The 19,008-nt window shown below is 41.9% G+C and overlaps 2 protein-coding genes across 2 annotated transcripts; both read left to right on the top strand.

Annotated features, from left to right (window-relative positions):
* Positions 1-181: 181 nt before the first annotated feature.
* Positions 182-4,412, top strand: LOC121609156 (T-box transcription factor TBX1). Its single transcript, XM_041940718.1, has 10 exons — positions 182-209; positions 614-740; positions 855-956; positions 1,162-1,333; positions 1,508-1,663; positions 1,868-1,935; positions 2,298-2,392; positions 2,723-2,821; positions 3,899-4,060; positions 4,396-4,412. The coding sequence occupies exons 1-10, from the start codon at positions 182-184 to the stop codon at positions 4,410-4,412; spliced, it is 1,026 nt and encodes a 341-aa protein (XP_041796652.1).
* Positions 3,961-18,693, top strand: bace1 (beta-secretase 1). The gene is made up of 9 exons (XM_041940973.1): positions 3,961-4,807; positions 10,272-10,360; positions 10,731-10,947; positions 11,860-11,997; positions 12,095-12,229; positions 12,335-12,436; positions 13,611-13,760; positions 16,699-16,867; positions 17,109-18,693. Exons 1-9 carry the CDS (start codon positions 4,469-4,471, stop codon positions 17,345-17,347), a joined length of 1,578 nt encoding a protein of 525 aa, XP_041796907.1. The 5' UTR covers positions 3,961-4,468; the 3' UTR covers positions 17,348-18,693.
* The last annotated feature ends 315 nt before the right edge of the window (positions 18,694-19,008 follow it).

Below are 19,008 nucleotides of genomic sequence, written 5' to 3'. Positions count from 1 at the left end.
ACGGTTTGGTCAAGACAAGCTCCACTTAAGACTTCAGGCTATAAGAAACAATAAAAAATGTTCCAAAAAGGTTGTGTGTGTGTGTGCGCGCACATTTGTGTATTCACAATCCTTGGGGCAGCATGCATGCATACGTGTGCAGCTGTGATTAGTGCATGTCAGAGGCACTATGAGTATTGTAATGGATGAGGCAGGCATGGAGGTCCCCAGTGAGAGTGTCATGGTGTATAAAACCAGCTTGTTTCTGGGCACAAGCAGCCACTCTTAATGCTTTATGCTTGATGTACGTCTACCACAGGCTGTGAGGAAGATTTTTGCCTTCAGTTCAAGGCCAAGCTGCATTTGGTTTTGATGCAAAGACGGGAGTTGATTCTTATGGTCAGAAGTGGAGGAACAGACCGGAGTAAATAGCAAATTCATCCATTTATTTATCTTGTAGACCTTCAAATGATGCATGGTAAGTGTTTGTTTTACAATCAAAATTGTCTGAGCTCAGTGGAGAAAAAATACATTTCTGTGACAATGATTAAAGACAAAGTGTGTACAAAAGTTGAACACACATCTCTCCTCTCCTCAGGCCTCAGCTGTGAACTATCTCTGTCCTGTTGTGCAGACAGGGGGTCACTGTCGAGCGCCAAGGCCCCCCAAGTCAGTGGGGTTAGGGTTCAGCTGGAGATGCATGCACTTTGGCAGCAGTTTGACCAGCTGGGCACAGAGATGATTGTTACCAAAGCAGGAAGGTAACAATAATGTCCATATTTATATTCCTCATTACCGAATCTTGTACTTGAGTTTTCCTCTTTCTCTGGTGTCTCTTTCTACATTGTGTTCGTTTCCATGTTCACAAACCGCAGGAGGATGTTTCCAACATTCCAGGTGCAAATCTCTGGGATGGATCCTGCTGCTGAATATGTCCTGCTCATGGACTTTATCCCTGTTGACGATAAAAGATACAGGTCAGACACATGCATACAGTGAGGTCTGCAGTGCTTAGTGTGTAACAGAGTGTTACTTTCTCCAAAATACAGCAAAAGTTTTTAACTTATTTCTGATCTGTTCTAGCATTATTTTATATTAGTCAAAACTTATAACCCTGATGTGTGCTAGTTTCCCCTCTGCAAACTTCATCATACCCACTGTGTGTGTTTGTGTGTGTATCAGATATGCGTTCCACAGCTCATCCTGGTTGGTGGCAGGGAGAGCTGATGTTGTAGCCCCAAGTAGGATGCATTTCCACCCAGACTCACCTGCCTGTGGAGCCCAGTGGATGAAGCAGACCGTATCCTTCGACACTCTCAAGCTCACCAACAACCTGCTGGATGACAACGGACATGTCAGTCAATGTCATTAATGTGACTCCTACACGCTTTCACTTTTGAGAGCGGAAAAAAGAGCATACAGGAGCTGAGACACAAAGCTGTTTTGTCTTCAGTCATAAAAGAACATACAGAACTGTCTCTTTTTTGACTTGCTTCTTGTGTGTTTTCTCCCACTTCCTCCTCGCCAGATGATACTGAACTCCATGCATCGCTACCAACCACGCTTCCACGTCGTGTATGTGGATTCAACTCCCAACAGCCACTTGAATGCATACAGGAACTTCAGTTCTTTTTCCTTCCCTGAGACACGCTTTATGGCTGTCACTGCCTATCAGAACCACAGGGTAGGAAACACAGGATTGGTAGACGTTGAATTATATATTACCCAGGCCCACTGCACATCTGTTTGACACATTTGTATCAAGCAGATGTCAGACACCTTTGTACTAGTGACAGAATTCTTGAATTGTTCTTGAATCAGTTAACATTTGGGAAACATTTCTTTGCTTTCTATCTTATCTATTTTACCACCACCCTTTCTCTGTCAGATCACCCAACTAAAAATTGCTAGCAACCCATTTGCTAAAGGCTTCAGGACTACAGACCCCCAGGACCGGTGAGTGTCTATGAGTGATTCAGTCAGGTCTGAATACAGTTTGCCAGATAAAGAAACACATTGTTCTGTGGAAAAAACAGGTGAAGTCATGACTAGATCACAGTAGACTTTATCGCTGTTATCAGCTGGTACATAGTGATAAGGCAGCAGCCTCGCTGATAGCTAATCTTTGACCTTTGTATGCAAAGGAGGTTCTTGAATGGCAGGTTGTTGGCCATGTATGTTAAAACTGTGACAGACGTGATTGTAGTGATTTATGGGAGTTTGCATATGTGTGTATGGTCATGTACAAGTCTGTCCACTATGCTTGTGTGACTATATACAGTATCTGTGTGGGGTGAATACTTGTGTGATAATTCCAGACACCTAGCAGTGTGGTGTCCACCAGAGGGCAGAGCTGAGCCCCTCATCACCAAGCCTGGAGAGCAGAGAAGCTGGGGCTCAAAGCCTTCAACAGGTGAGTATCTTGCTCTGCATATTACAGTATGTGTTGGGTGCAGCACATCAACAAACTGAGTCATGCTCAGTTCATAGTGTTTCACACTAGTTTACTTTTTCATATAATTACATTTTCACCCACAGCCACAACTTCCACACTGGGATCGTTCACAAGCCTTTCAACAATCTTACTGCTCAAGTGTTGGGACACTGGACGGGCTAATAGAGGGAAACTGATAATTTGAATCAGCAGTGGGCTAATAACTTAGATTTGATGGATAGATGATTTAACAACTTTGGTCTACGTGCTGATCAATACCTGCCCAACTGTGTTCTCTTGCTGCCTCAGGACAGGAGGATCCAGGCCCATTGTTGGTGGAGCAGTGTGGACTGTTCCATCACTGTAAAGACTCTGTGGGACTCAACGAGGAGAGAGGAGACGGCCACAGTATATTAGCACCTGCTTCCTTCGTCCCTATTCCTTCCTACTGGGACTGTCCAGGATTATCTCAAGAGAGAGGCAGTCTGTCTCAGGGAAGGAGAAGCAAACTAACTGAGCTCTAAAGTACATCTGACCTAGTGCTCATTTGATATCAAACTGACTTTACTGTATTTTATAATTAATGTACATAGTTTGTGGTCTCAAAATTAATTTATAGGGATATGATGCTTTATGTGTTCCACGAAAAATAAAATGTCGAAGGCAATGTGATAATTTTCCAGCAGTGACACTATATATAATACCATAGTGTACAACAAGAGCACGATAGAGTCACAGCAAAGTACTATAGATTATGCCAACAATACATCACATACATAGAAAAAACATTAAATACTAGAGCTCCACAAACTCAGCAGAAAACATCACACGCATGATAGTAGGTCCCACTGCAAATCCTATTATAATCGTATTGTAATTTCTTGTTCTTTGTCCAACTACAATGCATCCGTTTGTTGTCAAAAGATAATTAAACAGCATTCCGAAATATTGGTGTGTGTCTTCTCCTAAATTTGAATCTTGCAAATGATGTGGACATAGCTGTAGCTGTTCTGGATGAGAGCAGAAATGCCTCAATTGCAAATGCGATAGGGGAAACGAAAACCCTGTCATCGGCAAAACAATCACGGTGAAAACTTCATTACCCAGAATGCGCAGTGTCCCACGGCGATTTCCTGGAGAAGCGGCGAGAGCCATGTCAAGCCTGCGCCTTCAAATTAAAAGACGTTGTGGAAAAACGTACAACATGTGCATATACAGGATTAAGAACATGTGTGATGATTATCTATTGCCTTACGTAACATCGCGTATTTTATTGTAAAAACACATACGAGGTGATGTTTCACTGAGTGACAATCAGCCCATAAAGGTAGACTTTTACACATTGGTTTGGGAAGTTACCGTCTAATTGATGAGGTATGCTACATGGTAGTTTCAGTTTATTACTGTCTTATTTAGAAAATGCTTACAGGAAGTCTCGTGAGTTTGTAATGTGCCTTGACGGCGGTGATGCTCGCGCTCTCGCAGCTCTGAAGGATGCAGCGGGGTGGATGGAGGAGGAGGAGGAGGTGAAAGACTGGAAGGCGGAGAACAGTATGAACGGGTCGGGAAAGCTGAAGGATGCGGATTACGGTAGCCCGCCGGCCAGCCTGTCTACCAACGATGGACTCGTTCCTTTAAAACAAGGATGTACGGAGGAAACGACACAGACCTGCGGTTTGTTGATACACTGAACACGCAGGGACAGCCTGTAATTTACCCGTCGCCTCAAATCGTCTGTGACACTGAGGGTTGCCTGGTTTAAATGTGAGGGTAATTTGATGTCCACCGAATGCTAATTTGTCATAGCCTACATGTTACCTTGTCGTGGTGTTAAATTGGCTTCGTCCGTGCCATTGAACGTTGAGCAAACCGGAGAAAAAAGGACCTCGACCCTCTTCAAATTTGTGGTTCAACTGCCATCATGGTTTTAGCCGTCATTTTAGCATCATCGCCTGCTGATATCTTCCCCTGTGTCACCGCAGACTGGATGTCAAACTGAGCGGAGCGGAGTCAGAGCTAAACATACCAGAAAATACAACTTCACCTAGTTTCAACATGGAGGCGTCGCCGTTGCAGCCTCGCTGGCTGACAGGTCTGTTCGTGTGGACGACGTTGTGTCTGATCAGCAGCGGTCAATCCGCGCCGGACGCCTCGGGCCTGCCTCTAGCCATCCGCGTGCCACTGCGGCAAGGCGCTCGCGCTGAACCGCCGCCGCAGCTGCCACCTGCCGCAGTCGTGCACCGCGAGCGCGGCAAGACGGGCAAGTACGGTGCGCGAAGGCGGAGAGGAGCGGCAGCGGGCGGTATCAGCTTCGTGGACATGATCGATAACCTGCGTGGCAAGTCTGGTCAGGGGTACTACATGGAAATGGCCGTGGGCTCCCCCCCGCAGAAGGTAAAGATGTTGTTTACATGGCATGATTAAAATGTTGTCAAAGCACGTCTGAATGTACAGTCATGCACTTTTTGAGCTAACAGACATAACAAAATCAAATTAAAACCAGTCAGCTCAAGAAAATCAATAAATCTTTCCTTAAGGGTGACATTCAACATTACTTGTCAGTATCACTTTATTTCCCTGTACAGAGTCTGGCTCTCACTGTGTCCCTCTCTCACAGATTTAATCTGCTTTATTGATATATACCAGGTACACGATTTGTGATAGATCTAGTGTTGCTTATTAATATGAAAGTGAAGAAGAAAAAACAATATCAGAACATTGACATTAAGACACACAATTTTACATTTATAGCACTTTAACTTTATTCTTGTATCAGTGTGTCTGTAGGTGTGTCTGTGTAGGCAAATCTTCTCACTTAGTTTTTTTCAAATACACAAGTTAGAATATTATAAAAACAATAAGAGCTGCATGTAACTACTCTTTAAGTACCACACACATGCACACATGGTCAAATACATGCACTTTTATCATACCACAGAAGATGCTATGCATCTCAATGGGAGGCGACATCACTATAAACTTAAAACACACCTTGATGATAAATTTTTGTGTGCCAATTACTAATGTAAACATCCTCATACTTTAATATTTCTAATGTAAGATCTCAACAATTACATAGTGAATTTAAAATTTAAGTTGACAGAGAAGCACTTCAAATATATTGTCCGAATGTCCAATAATGTTAATACCCCTGCAGTGACAGATGGCCTGTGTGTGTGTGTGCGTGACAGAGAGTGAGAGAGAAAGTGGGAGAAAGGACTGAATGATACAGACAGATAATGGAACCATTAATTCTGCAGAGTGAGGAGTGCCAGCTGGGTGCAGCTGCGGTGTACAGGCTGGCACACAGAGGGCGATGGGTGGAGGGAGGAAGAGAAAGTGATGAGGTGGTAGAAGAGGAGAAGTAGGTGAGGGAGAAGGTGGGAGAGGGAGTGAAATGGAGAAGTCAAGAAGTAACAGGAGAGAAAGAGAGAGATTGAGAGGGACAAAGAGTGAATGAGAGTGAGAGGAAAAGAAGAAGAGGGAAAGAGAAAGTGAGAGCGAGGGGGACCTTCAGAGAAAAGAGTGCGAAAAGAAGCTTTGGGAAAACAAACGGGAAGAAGGAGATGAGAGAGAAGCGATGAAGGAATGAGGATGGAGGGCCCCAAGTGGAGGTGTCACTCTGCCACTGAGAGACACTGATGCTTCCTTTATCAGACACATCTCCCTGTTCAGGGCATTATGCTGGACGCCACAGTGAACTCCAGCCAGGTACGAGCAGTCAGCACAGTGTTGGTAGACTGAGTGTCCTTCAAGCAGCGGTCCAGTCTCCATCCCTTGTCGGCCATTCAACCTGCTGGAGAACCTTTTTGACATTTTATTTTAGTTTTGATACCAATTGTAAGGCAATGATATTTTAGACACTTGAATTTGGGAAGTATAAAGCTTTTCCCACATAATACGCATTTTAATTAAGACAAGAAGCCAAAGTTCTCAAATGTTAAATGAAGTCTGAACACAAGCAGCACTACAGGAGCTTGACCTCATAAACTATTTAAATTGGCAAAAATAATCAAAGTGTACTTGACAGCCTTTTGAAACACTACTAGGAACACATTTTGGTAAGAACCAAAAAAGTGGCCACAACTACCAGGACACTGAGTCCCAGCCATAGTTGTATTAAGTGCTGGATGAGGTATCCAAATGTAGGGGCCAGTTCATTCCATTGGATGTTGCTCTCTGCAGAAATGTTTATATCACCTTCTACTGTAATTCCTGTAACACACGCCTTTGTCCTGCCTGACCTTGCTGGACCTTTGAACATACATAATGTCTGCCATAATGTTTTAATTTGTGATATTCAGAGAAACCTGTGTGTTGCTCATGGTACTTTCTTTACAGCTGTACATCTTGTTTTGCAATAGATGTGTACGCCGCCTTTATGGACCAGAGGGTGTCTCTTGACCTTTGATCACGGCCAAGAATCCCTTCACTGTCCATGGAAGCCTGATTACCAGCAGGTCCATGACCTCGGACCTGAACACAATCAAAAAGTGAATTGCGTTTAGAGAATCAGGTGGCTACCACATTACTTTACTTCTCTACCATTCTGGAGCTTGCATCAAAGAACTTCCAGGATTTTCGGAATACTAGCAAAGTATTCTAATTCAAAGGATACAAAGTATACACACCAATTTAATATTTGCTAAAACCTATAAAAGCACCTGTGTATAGTTTGGGCATTTTATGCAAATAAAAGTGAAAACAACGGCGTTCCTGATGTCTGTCAGCACATTTAAAGCCTCTGAAATGATTTATTAAGAGGTGATTTGATCAGATTTGACTGACAGTGCTGGTAACATCAGCAAACATCCCCACAACTGTTATCCCATTGTGATGTAGATATTGCTCTATTCTCGTTGGCGCATGGATATATGTGACAACACATTTTGTGAGGCAGCTGGATTCACAGGATCACATAAGATCACAGGACTCGTGAATCCATCTTGCCAGCCTTCAAGTTATGCGCTCGTGGCTGAAGCGCAGTAGTTCGGACCAGTCCTGTGAGGAAGTACTGGCGGCTACGGGAGGGCGTGGTTTATGTGTGATGACAGCAATGGCAGCTCCAAATAAGGCTAGCATAGATGCTGCTATAGCATCAGTTCTATCAAAACTATAAGTATTTCTTCATTGAAAGAAGAGCAAAGAACGCCACTGAAGGATTTTCCTGTTGGAAAAGATGTTATCACTCTTCTCCCGACTCGCTTCGGCAAGAGTTTAGCTCTCCTATTATGTCGTATGGTTCATTGATCTGATTGAAGTTAGTCTGTGATAGACAGATGGTGTTCATCCAATCACCGTGCCGTCCCTTTTCAAATTGTTTTCAGTCAGCGGTTTCGATGGATCTCTTCCCCTGTAGTTCATTGTAACACACCATCTGGTGCATCGGGTTAGTCCACTTCAAACCTGTGAGAAAATCAAAGACAGGAACTCAAATACAGAAACCTCTCGTGAGATAAACTGAGGTTTAGCAACTGTTCAAACTTTGACAAAATGTTTTATTCATATAGAACCCCATTGCTCATAGTACAAAGCCAATTAAGAAATAGGTTTCCGGTGCCTGTAATATGGGGAAAGATGTGATGTCATTTCAGACAATATAATTAGACATATTAAAAGGTATATGTCTAACATGTGGGTACTGGAATTGATGAGCTCAGGATGGCCACGCCCTGTTCTGATCCTTGTAATACAAAGCACACTTATCCTCCAGGACTTCAGGGAAAGCCTGACGTGTAGGTACAGTAAAAACAGGACTTCCCAGACCTGTGCATATGAACCCAAGTGGAAAAGTGAGCATGGTCAGTGACCATCTGATTCATTAAAAGTCAGGATAATTATTTCCATAGCAACACACTGCCGTTTGCAAGCCCTTGATAAGTCATAAGACATCTTTCATCAAATTATGTAAATGCATTTCAATTATTTGTATGTGTATAAAATAAAATTGAACTCAAACGATTGTAATTGCGCAAGTGATAAAAGGCCGTGCATTTAACTTGAGATGAGTGGTAGATGCAAAGTTGTGGAAATGACCTCAAGTCATTGATTTGCAATAACTTTCAGATGTTGCGTTGTGTTCTGGTAGCCACAAGATGACTTCTCCTTCCTAGTGTAGGGGGAAGGGCAAAAATAATGGCTGAAACAGACAGGCACTCTGCCAGGGAGGACAGGAAGACAGAGAGACAGAGAAGGGAAAGATGTGAGGCCTCGGTGCGTCAGGATGCAGGTTTTAGCGTGCGCGAGTGTGTGGTTGTGTATGAAAGAAACAGATCCTCAGCCGTCAGCAAATCTCTAGCCAAGAGAGGAAATCAGAGTGTGTACAGCATTGTTACTGACAGTAGTGTGTTTGTAGAGACAGCACATACAGCATATATATACTTCTATCACTGACATGGATGCATGTGTGTGAGAGGTGGTATTTATTCTGGGCTTTCAGGCACAGCCCTTGAGACAGTAGCACTTCTCTGGATATTTAAAGAGCCAATCCATTATTGAACAGCTTGATGTGGCTGTATGGCCGTCTATCTGTTCCCCTGTTTGGGTGTTTCTGTGCCACACTGTCTATCCATATTCTCTGCCAAAGACTTTCACCTCATTTGTCACTCAGCATAGTAGTACAGTACGTGCTTATCAGTGGTGGAATATAACTACGCACATTTACTTCACACTGCTGCTTCGCTACGTTTTGGAAGCCAATACTGTAGATTTCACTCCACTGCACTTTCAACATTAGTCACTAGTTGAACAAATTATGAATTAAATAAATTCAGATTTATTTATTTAATTCGGATTAATTTAAGTATATGAAGTAGTTACATTTCATTAATGTATCACTAATTCTAATCTAGTGATCTTACAGTATACATTTGTATGTATATATACACATCATACACATCGTTCTGAAATGGGACATTTTGCATAGTGAGTGCTTTTATTTTTGATGCTTTAAGAATATATTTTGATGCTAATATTTATGTACTTTGAATGCAGGACTTTTACTTGTAACCGAGGTATTTTTACACTGTGATATTGCTACATTTTTGCTTAATTACAAGATCTGAGGACTACAACATGAATGAAAATGCGTTAATTGAACAGTTGGAGCAGTTATACTGGCACTAAAATGCATGACTCACACAATGTGCATAGTGTCTGTCTGTGCTGCAGTTCAACAGACAGGAAGAAAAATAAATGATAAATGGTACTTGCGATAAATGGCATGCAGCAGTTTATGTACAGTAGGTGTTGCATATTTCTGTCTTCATCGCCGTCTGCCATTGTGCTCCATTCACACGTTCGCTCACTGTTTTGACTGTGCAAAATATGATACTCTCATAGAGATGCAGACGGAGGAGGAGGAGATGGGGGAGAGAGGGGGAGTTGAATGGGCAACCTGAGAGGAGTGGATGGTTGGAGTGGAGGCAGAGAGGGCACAGAGAAGGACATTTAGGGCAACAGGAAAGAGCACAGGACACTACAAGGAAAGAGAAATGGATACAGAGAATGACTGAGAGGTGAAAAAAGGAAATCTGTGAGAGGTGAGGCTGGTGATTTGCTGTAATAGAGAAAATTTGCTAAAAACAAGCCTGTAAGACCATCAGTGTTTAAAAAACGATAAAGATGTCAATAACAGACATCAAAAACCCCACACAGAAAATTGTTTTACAAATGGCCATGTCTGTCTCCAACGAAGCAGAGATAGATTAAACTTGCCCTTCAGAGAATGGGCACAATCAATTTCATAATGTAACCCAAGCATCACTTACAAACAAACCTATTGATTTTAGTAAAGTCCACACGGCATGTGTTTAATAAATCTCCCTCTCTGTCCCCCCTCCTCTCTCTGTCTCATCAGTTGAACATCCTGGTGGACACAGGAAGCAGTAACTTTGCTGTCGGGGCAGCCGCTCATCCCTTCCTGCGTAGATACTACCATCGCTCACTGTGAGTGGTGAAGTATGCAGCCACAAAGGCCATGTTTCAGGGGGGTTTCTTGTTTTCTTTTGTTTTTTGCATTTCCGATTACAGCTGCAGCTTGCTAATTACTGCAGTGGCAGATTCAGGTTCTTTGTACTGTCATGATATACCATACAATCCTTTTTTTATTTTATTGTTGAGGGCTTTTTTTGTTTTAAAATAATTATTAAAACTGAAATCACAATGGCAAATCACAGTCTACATCTTTTTACTGTGGGTCAAAACTAAGTGACAGTGCCTTTACATACGAGAAGGTTTTGCATTTTTGTTTGGATTTCTTCATGCTCATTTTAAGATTGAGATTCTCCCACTTGGTTGCCTTACCATCCATTCACAGCTCCAGCTCATACTGTGACCAGGGGAGGAGTGTGTATGTTCCCTACACCCAGGGTCGCTGGGAAGGGGAGCTGGGCACCGACCTGGTCTCTGTCCCCCACGGCCCTAACGCCACGCTGCGCGCCAACATCGCTGCAATCACCCAGTCAGATCGCTTCTTTATCAATGGATCCAACTGGGAGGGAATCCTGGGACTGGCCTATGCTGATATAGCCCGGGTAAGAGCAGTGTATCGCATGGTGCCTCAAAATCTGAAAAAAAAAAGTCTTCTTATAAGTGATCTCACTTTCAAGCTGCACAGGTTGCTTCTACACTTTGGCGCCTCAGTTGGCAAACCATTAGATAGTGATATTCGTCTTGCAGTGGATAAAGTATCAAAGTATATCGAGTATATAACGCTTTGTGTAGTATATGAAATTAGACATTATATAAAGAAGAAAGAGAGATTTAAGAGACCAGGAAAACAGCTAAATATCACATTTTCAGTCAGTATTTAGTTGTAAGGGAAAGGACACTTCAGCAAATTATAATTGGACACACCACCAGGTGCTGATATGTATTATATATTTACTCATTGCTCGTGTTAAAAGTGATATTCCATATCATGCCTCAGGGGCAGTGCTTTGCATGCTATGTATATTACTTTTCTCTTAAGCAGTCATTCAAAAAGGCTATTTATTACTCCTCCTGTGAGTGATCAGGAAAGCCAAATAGGGCAGATGTCCGTTGTGTCCCTGTGAGCACCGAGCGCGTGAAAAGATGAATATTGTACATCCTTTTTTGTCCATTTCAGAGCTTTCTGAGTCCTAATCTGGTGTAAGAGGGTGGTCACCAGAAGGCAGATGAATGTGGGAATTTTTTTTGGATAACTCAAATTCAATCACATATCTGGAAGATTATTTTTTAGGTTATTATTGGAAATGTAACTAAAATTTGTTTTATTTTATTTCATTTTTTCGCTGAAAGCTAAAGTGTTTGCCTCTGGGAAAAGTAATAATAGCACTGTATGCTCTGGGAGGGAAAGAGGCGGGATGAAACCTGATGGAAATGAAAAGCTGAAAGCTAAAAACAGCAGCTCGGTGTCTCCATTCAGACGTAAAGCTATACGACGTACTTCTCCTTCTCTCCAGCCTGACGAGACATTGGAGCCTTTCTTTGACTCTCTGGTTCGCCAGACTCCTGTCCCCAACCTCTTCTCTCTCCAGTTGTGTGGAGCTGGCTTCACCCAGAACTACTCCCTGGGTAGCGCTACTGTCGGCGGCAGCATGGTGAGACACACACAAACACACACACACACACAGGTACAAATGATCATATATCATATTTGAACCCAGTCCTGGTTTCTATTTTTCCATATACTCTCAGATCATTGGAGGAGTGGACCCATCACTCTACGTGGGAGAGCTTTGGTACACTCCCATCCGCAGGGAGTGGTACTATGAGGTCATTATCGTTCGAATTGAGGTGAATGGACAGGACCTCAACATGGACTGCAAAGAGGTACTGATGGCTGCAAAAACTAAAAAAAGAAAGATTTAATGGTCAGTCACTGATATTAAAAGAGAAGAGATTTGTAACTGGTGTCCGTTTGTCTGTCTTTTACAGTACAACTATGATAAGAGCATTGTGGACAGCGGCACCACCAACCTTCGACTGCCTAGAAAAGTCTTCCAGGCTGCAGTTAAGGCTATTGAAGCAGCCTCTTCGGTCAGTCCTTACTATGCTGTAGATACCTTTATATCCTTCTTACAATATGTGTGATGCTCTTCTGTTTCTATTTCTCTTCCTCTGTTACTTCCACTGCTGCAGTGATTACTGATTTCTCTAAATACCTGATGAAAGCAGATGGTGACATTTTTAAGGAGAAATGCACTCACATTTGTATTAATGCAATAGTGAAGGACTACCAGAAAGAGCACTGATGTGTACAGAGTGTCTTACATCTGTGATTACAACTTTAGATAGCAGAACATACAGTATTTAAAGAACGTGAGATGTGTGTGTGTGTGTGTGTGTGTGTGTGTGTTTGTGTAATAATTTTGATTACAGCTAATATTGTCCTAGTTATATAGATGCACATTGTACCAAATACATAATCAGAACCTAAAATTATTTTAAGCGAGTGCATGAACAATACAAAGGCAAAGCTGTAGAACTTTAGATACTTTTTTTTGGTTCTGTCATTCAGCATCAGGGGAAGCAACAACCAATTTTAATCATTCACTAATTTCTTTTGCACACTGAAATCGAATATGAAGCGTAAGTGTCAGCTTTTGATGAAAGTCACTGATGAACAGAAAAAGGATAGAAAAGTGTGTGGGAGTACGCAGTAATCAGCCGTTTATTTTAAAATAATAACTGCGGTAATTTGGAAGGAAATTACCTGTCTCCTGTATGTATGTGAATAATGAAATGAAAGTGTAATTTACTGGCTCAATGCCTTTTGGAGGAAAAAGTTGGTGTATGTGTTCTGGAGTAAGAATGGAAAAGCGCTGCCATACTGCTACTAGCACTGCTAATGCCCCCTGCAGTGGAGACCAGCCTCTCTGCTATAACACTTATACGAGGGAAAAACCAGTATGATGACAGGCACAGGTCTTTGAAATGAAACAGACTGATTAGAGTTGGGTTTTTCCCCGCAAATACTGCACTTTGTGTTAGCTGCTCGTTTACTACTGGTGGACTTCAGTGCTGCTGTTGCTGATGTTGACCTGGGTAATGACATAATCACAAAACACCTTCATCTTGTACAACTAATTATACTGAATTTATTTTTCCCCCACTCCTGCTGGACGAGCTCCAGTCTCCCCTCCTGACCCTGATTTGTAACAACGGGTATGTGAAAGGAAAGAGTGAATGTCCTCCTGACCCTGTTTTTCAGACAGAGCACTTTCCCGCTGTGTTCTGGTTGGGAGAGGAGCTGGTATGTTGGCCGGCGGGCACAACACCCTGGCACATCTTCCCAGTCATCTCCCTCTACCTGATGAGTGAAAACCACAACCAGTCCTTCAGAATCTCCATCCTGCCACAGGTAATACACAGTATCTGGATCTGGAAATTAATTTGTTCGTGTAAAGCAGGAGTTGACTTGTTTTTTCATGTCAGGGAATGACTGTGTGGCAACAGTCTGTCCAGATGATCAGTAGCTGCTGTGTTTGTTTGGGCAAAGTTTAGGCATTCATTGAAAATTAGAATAAGTTTGCCATTACTATGAGTCATGCACATCCTCTATAATTCTTAGGTCTTAGGATAAATGCAGAGTTTACATTTCCCTGTGCACTCTTACAGGAAGTCGGGTCACAGTAAGTCACCCCATCCTTTAACTGTACTCTTTTAAATAGACCTCCATAGATCTGGCTAGGTACCGTGAGGAAAAAAATGACCACATTTCAAAGAGAATTACTTTTGATTATATTTTCTAAAGCTTTCCATAAATCTCTGAAAAGTCATTTAATGGCTTTTATTCAGAACCACTCAGAAGGGCCTTGGTGGTGGTGCAGTGAATACGGTTTGACAGTGAGATTTATAAGCAAGGGTCAACCTGTGGGAGGCTCTTGCCCTGCTGACAGCATAATGAAACACTTGAGAAGAGTTTTTACTTCCTTTGCAGTCTGTCGTAATATCTATAGCTGGTACAAAATCACCAGGTATAGAACAAACATTACCTGCTATGCATGTACCAGGGAAACATACAAATGCACCAATAAAGTAACAGATCGGAGGCTGATACCATACTCACTGTTTGAGAGTTGAATGAATCTGATGATGCATCAGCTGATAGTCATATTTTAGAATGAACACATAATATAATCAAAATCAGGAAAGAGTCCCTAATTTGACTGTAAAGAATTGTGACCATGACATGTACTGTGTGGGGAATTTATCAGGTGAAAGTCCGTCAGTGCTCTCTAGTGGACAAACTATGTCATGACAGCACTTGTATAATGTCTGATATTTCTCTACTTCAATTTCATATTACTTATGAGCCAACATACAGTGTACACCGATATTTCAGTGATAAACTAACATCAACTGATGATACCAGCCATGCCAGTGTTGGTTGGGCTCTACAATGAACACACAAAGGAGCTTTCACCACCGCCTCTCTCTACCATTCACTTTCTACAGGTAGTGGGTGTCACTCTTTGTTGTGTATGTGTGGTATGATGATATGTTCTGCGTGACAATAGAAAAACATCCCTCTTTTCATATTATCAGGTCCTGCTCTAGACAACAGGGGGCCCTAGGCAAGTTTTACTTTGGGGGCCCTCCTTACTACCTTTGTGGTTTTTTTTAAAGGAATATAGTCATTTTTGCCCAATTTTGACAATCCTGCAAGGCATGCACGTAATAATCACACATAGGCTCACAAACAATACAATATAAAAGCAACACACCTAATTCAAATATATGGATAGGTCTGGGAAATTAACTTTTTAAAATGTGAACATCTACCAGCCATCCGTCTTCATATTTTGCCAGCATTTGGCTGGTGGCTGGTGCTAATTTTCCACCCTGTGTGTGGACACTGTTGATTAGACAGAGAGAGAGAAAGAGAGACTGAGAAAAAGACTCTATATTGTGTTTTTGGCTGAAATAAATACACTGAAAAGGAAGCAGGGCCACAATCTAAAGAGTGCAGTAACTGCAATATGCCCCTTTGTCACCCAGAGAGAAAGTACCAGACTCCCTTAAAAATTTGCCAAGTTTGGTGAGTTATCTAATTGGCCAGACTTTATCAGCTTTGTGAAACGCTGTCTGATAAGCCAATACTACGTCAATTTCTTAATAATTTGTCACCTCTTGTGAATTTGGACAAGTAATACATTGAGTTATTTTTTTGTTTGTGTAAAAAATAATGTTTCTGTTTCTCCCAGCATGTTGCTGTAACGGTGTGTAGGCTCCTCCGTGTATAAAGCAGGGCCTCTCAAAGTCTGGATGTTGGTCCACATCCGGGCCGAACAGCAAGTCAATCCAGACCCAGTCCATATCGTCAACTGGGGTCACATCCGGTCCAGCAAAGCTTCTCATTCAGAATACAAATGAAATCACAAATCTAATGTTACTCACCAGTGGAAGAGGTCCAGTCTGTCCTGAGAGTGATTGTTGATTAGCTTTCCAACCCCTGGCAGCGACCCAAAATGTCCATAATTCATAGTGCACCTGCTCTACAGAAATGAATGCTGAAAGAGACTCACTAAGTGAGACACTTAAGTGTCACTTGGGTTTATTTTTGTTGGCCAAATGTTGTATTGAGTCTCAAACTGAGCATGTTTGATTGCTTCCAGGGATTCTGAAGATGAGTTTTTAGTTGAATTGTTACTTGAACTGTGGGTCTGTACTGAGCACTGACTGTCTCCTTGGCAGAGGTAGGTTTGGAGGCACTATCATGTCACATTTTAGCAGCCTATTGACTGATTGGACATTTGCTGCTGTGCCAATCAAATCCATCCACTGATATCATTTATCTGTTGTTGTGTCTAATCACACTCTTTAAAGCAATATATTTCATCATTTGGATGACTTATGATGCTTTATGTTCTTCTGCTGATCTTGATGACTCGCCAGGCAAAGGTCCAGGGTGAAAAGAGGAGAAAGAAGAGAGCGTAGTGCCTGTTAACCCTGCAGAAATATCAATACATTTCACAAATAAATAAATATATAATTAAGCGAATAAGGAAAACACATTTATTCTGTCAAATATTAAACAATACAATAGCCATGAATTAACCCACATGCTTGCAATTGTAGAGCAGCAGCATTCAGAGTCTCTCTTGCATAAATAATGTCTGTCGCTGAATGCTCTACACAAGCCAACATGGTCACAAGAGTACACTGTAGCATTGCAAGCTGTGCTGCACACGTGCCCTCACATACTTCTCTTCTGATTAGAAAATGTATGTATGGAAATACATAAAACTGTAGCTTCAATACTTTCCCCTGACTATTTTTCTCTTTTCTCTGTGCAGCAATACCTGCGGCCCGTAGAGGATGTGCCCTCTGCCGAGGACTGCTATAAGTTTGCCGTGTCCCAGTCCAGCACTGGAACAGTGATGGGTGCTGTCATCATGGAAGGCTTCTATGTGGTCTTCGACCGGGAAAAGAAACGCATCGGCTTTGCAGTTAGCACCTGTCATGGTGAGGAGGAGACGATGGAGGGATGAGGAGGGGAATCAGTAAAACAATCGGAAAAGAGAAAAAGAAAAAGAAATGTGGACAATCGTAGAAAGACATATTGAGGTTGAGGGACTGCCTAAAAGGCAAGAAAATATAGCATAGAAAATGCAGGATAGATCTTAAGGGTGTCTTACTAAAGACTTATTTACAGTAATAGCAGTATCTGTTATCCTGACCTACAATCCTATTCTCTCGTTTGTAGTGCATGATGAATTCCGCACAGCCTCTGTGAAAGGCCCGTTCCATGGTGTCAACCTGGAGGACTGCGGCTACAACATCCCTCAGACGGACGAGTCCACGCTGATGACCATTGCCTACATAATGGCAGGAATATGCGCTCTCTTCATGCTGCCGCTGTGTCTCATGGTGTGCCAGTGGCGCTTCGCCCGCTGCCTCCACCCACACGGGGACTTTGCTGATGACATTTCGCTCCTTAAGTGATGGGGAGGGGACAAAAGGAGTCGTAGAGACCTACATTTGAAACGTGGGACATGCTGGATGGATGGATTGTGGTTAAAGGGATGTACATTGTTACAAAATGTTGGTGCTGTTTAAAGAGCGCTTTGAGAAGGTTCTTCAGGAATATAATATATATAGAAAATGCTGCCATACAGCGAAAACACAGTCAACAGTGCTGCCCTCAAATTGGAGAGCACTTGAGGATAACTAGAGCCATTACTAACCTGGAGAACAAGTGAAAGTTGGTGTCCTCAGCGTCAACTTTGCCTGTTTGAGCAACCTATGCAGATCAGCATGGCTAGAGGAACTGATGTGGGAAAACAAACAAACAAAAAAATAATCTGCTCTCTCTTATAGTGTATAAATAGACCACAGATATGGATTTGATTTGGAATTTTAAAAGATTTGTCTCTTAACTTTGTAGAGCGCCACACAAAGGAAACAAAACAAATTACAAACACGGCTAAATGAACAAACTCAAGAGCTGGATGTGACAAAAAGATGGGAATCCATCATATAGTCGGACGTGGTTTGCTATGGTATGATTTGAACAAATGAGCGCATGGTTACATGTGTGTTTGTTTATAGATCTACTGTTTGTGGCTTACGAGTGAATGGGACAAGGTTGATATGTGTGAGCATGCCTGTATGTGTGCACAGCTGTACTGTAAGTGAAGAGTAATAAGCAAGATGTAATGAAAATGATACTACTGAGTGTGAATAGCATCTATGAAATGACACTATTTTGCAAATGCCAGCAAAGAATCCTGCAATGCAAATTAAGTAAGCATAAAGAGGCTAATTTGATGAAATATCAGATTGTAACAGCATTTACTGCATAAAATCAGTTTTGCTTTGTGTAAAACTGAGACTACTGAACACAGTCAATATCAGATGTCACTTTTTCTTCCTATATTGATTGATAGCTTAAATATATCTATTGTACACAAAATTTGTGCATTCCAGATCCTCTACTTGCACAGGTATACACACACACAGAGAGACACACATACACAGACACACAGATTACACATTGCTTATCCTCCTGCAGCACCATATGATGATTTGCACATGTAACAACACATTACATGTTAACAATGCAAGACTAAATAGGGCTTCTTTGGCAGACACAGAAACAGCCTAACTCACCACATCTTCCAATGGGGACCATTTATGCTTGGACAAGGAAACCAGCCCAAAGTATATTACACACTAAAGAACACTATGTACTGTATGTCTACAAGGGGCAGTTTCTATTGTCTCTCGGCAAGCTGTAAATAGATAAACTCAGAACTGTATATTTATCTGTCAGGCGCTGGCAGCACTGTTGAACCAATAAAGTACTTATTGTAACTGTAACATGTGAATTTTTATTTCCCCACACTAAACATCATCTTACAGACTGACATCATCATCATCATGCATCATATATGCATTTTGCCATTTCATTGTTAAAAATTGTAACTGTACAAGGATTCAGTGTCATCCCCCATAGATATCATGTTATGGTAAATATTTTAGAAAATGCAAATATATAGTCTGAATACTGAAGGCAGAAACTCCACAATAAATTCTTGGGCAGGATGGACCTGATTTCAATAAATGCCTTACCAACATGGGATCCCAGAAAAATTTCATAATAA

The sequence above is a fragment of the Chelmon rostratus genome, chromosome 7, assembly GCF_017976325.1.
Source record: "Chelmon rostratus isolate fCheRos1 chromosome 7, fCheRos1.pri, whole genome shotgun sequence".
NCBI classification, from domain to species: Eukaryota; Metazoa; Chordata; class Actinopteri; order Chaetodontiformes; family Chaetodontidae; genus Chelmon; species Chelmon rostratus.
This window is presented reverse-complemented; position numbering and strand designations above follow the sequence as displayed.

What these genes read in the sequence shown, in the direction of transcription:
- LOC121609156 (XM_041940718.1), top strand. Translation starts at nt 182, where the DNA reads ATGGATGAGGCAGGCATGGAGGTCCCCA. An exon ending in ATTGTTACCAAAGCAGGAAG is followed by an intron (nt 741 to 854) that starts GTAACAATAATG and finishes CACAAACCGCAG; the next exon opens with GAGGATGTTTCCAACATTCC. An exon ending in TGCTGGATGACAACGGACAT is followed by an intron (nt 1,334 to 1,507) that starts GTCAGTCAATGT and finishes CCTCCTCGCCAG; the next exon opens with ATGATACTGAACTCCATGCA.
- bace1 (XM_041940973.1), top strand. Translation starts at nt 4,469, where the DNA reads ATGGAGGCGTCGCCGTTGCAGCCTCGCTGGCTGACAGGTCTGTTCGTG. An exon ending in AGATACTACCATCGCTCACT is followed by an intron (nt 10,361 to 10,730) that starts GTGAGTGGTGAA and finishes ATCCATTCACAG; the next exon opens with CTCCAGCTCATACTGTGACC. An exon ending in TGCAGTTAGCACCTGTCATG is followed by an intron (nt 16,868 to 17,108) that starts GTGAGGAGGAGA and finishes TCTCGTTTGTAG; the next exon opens with TGCATGATGAATTCCGCACA.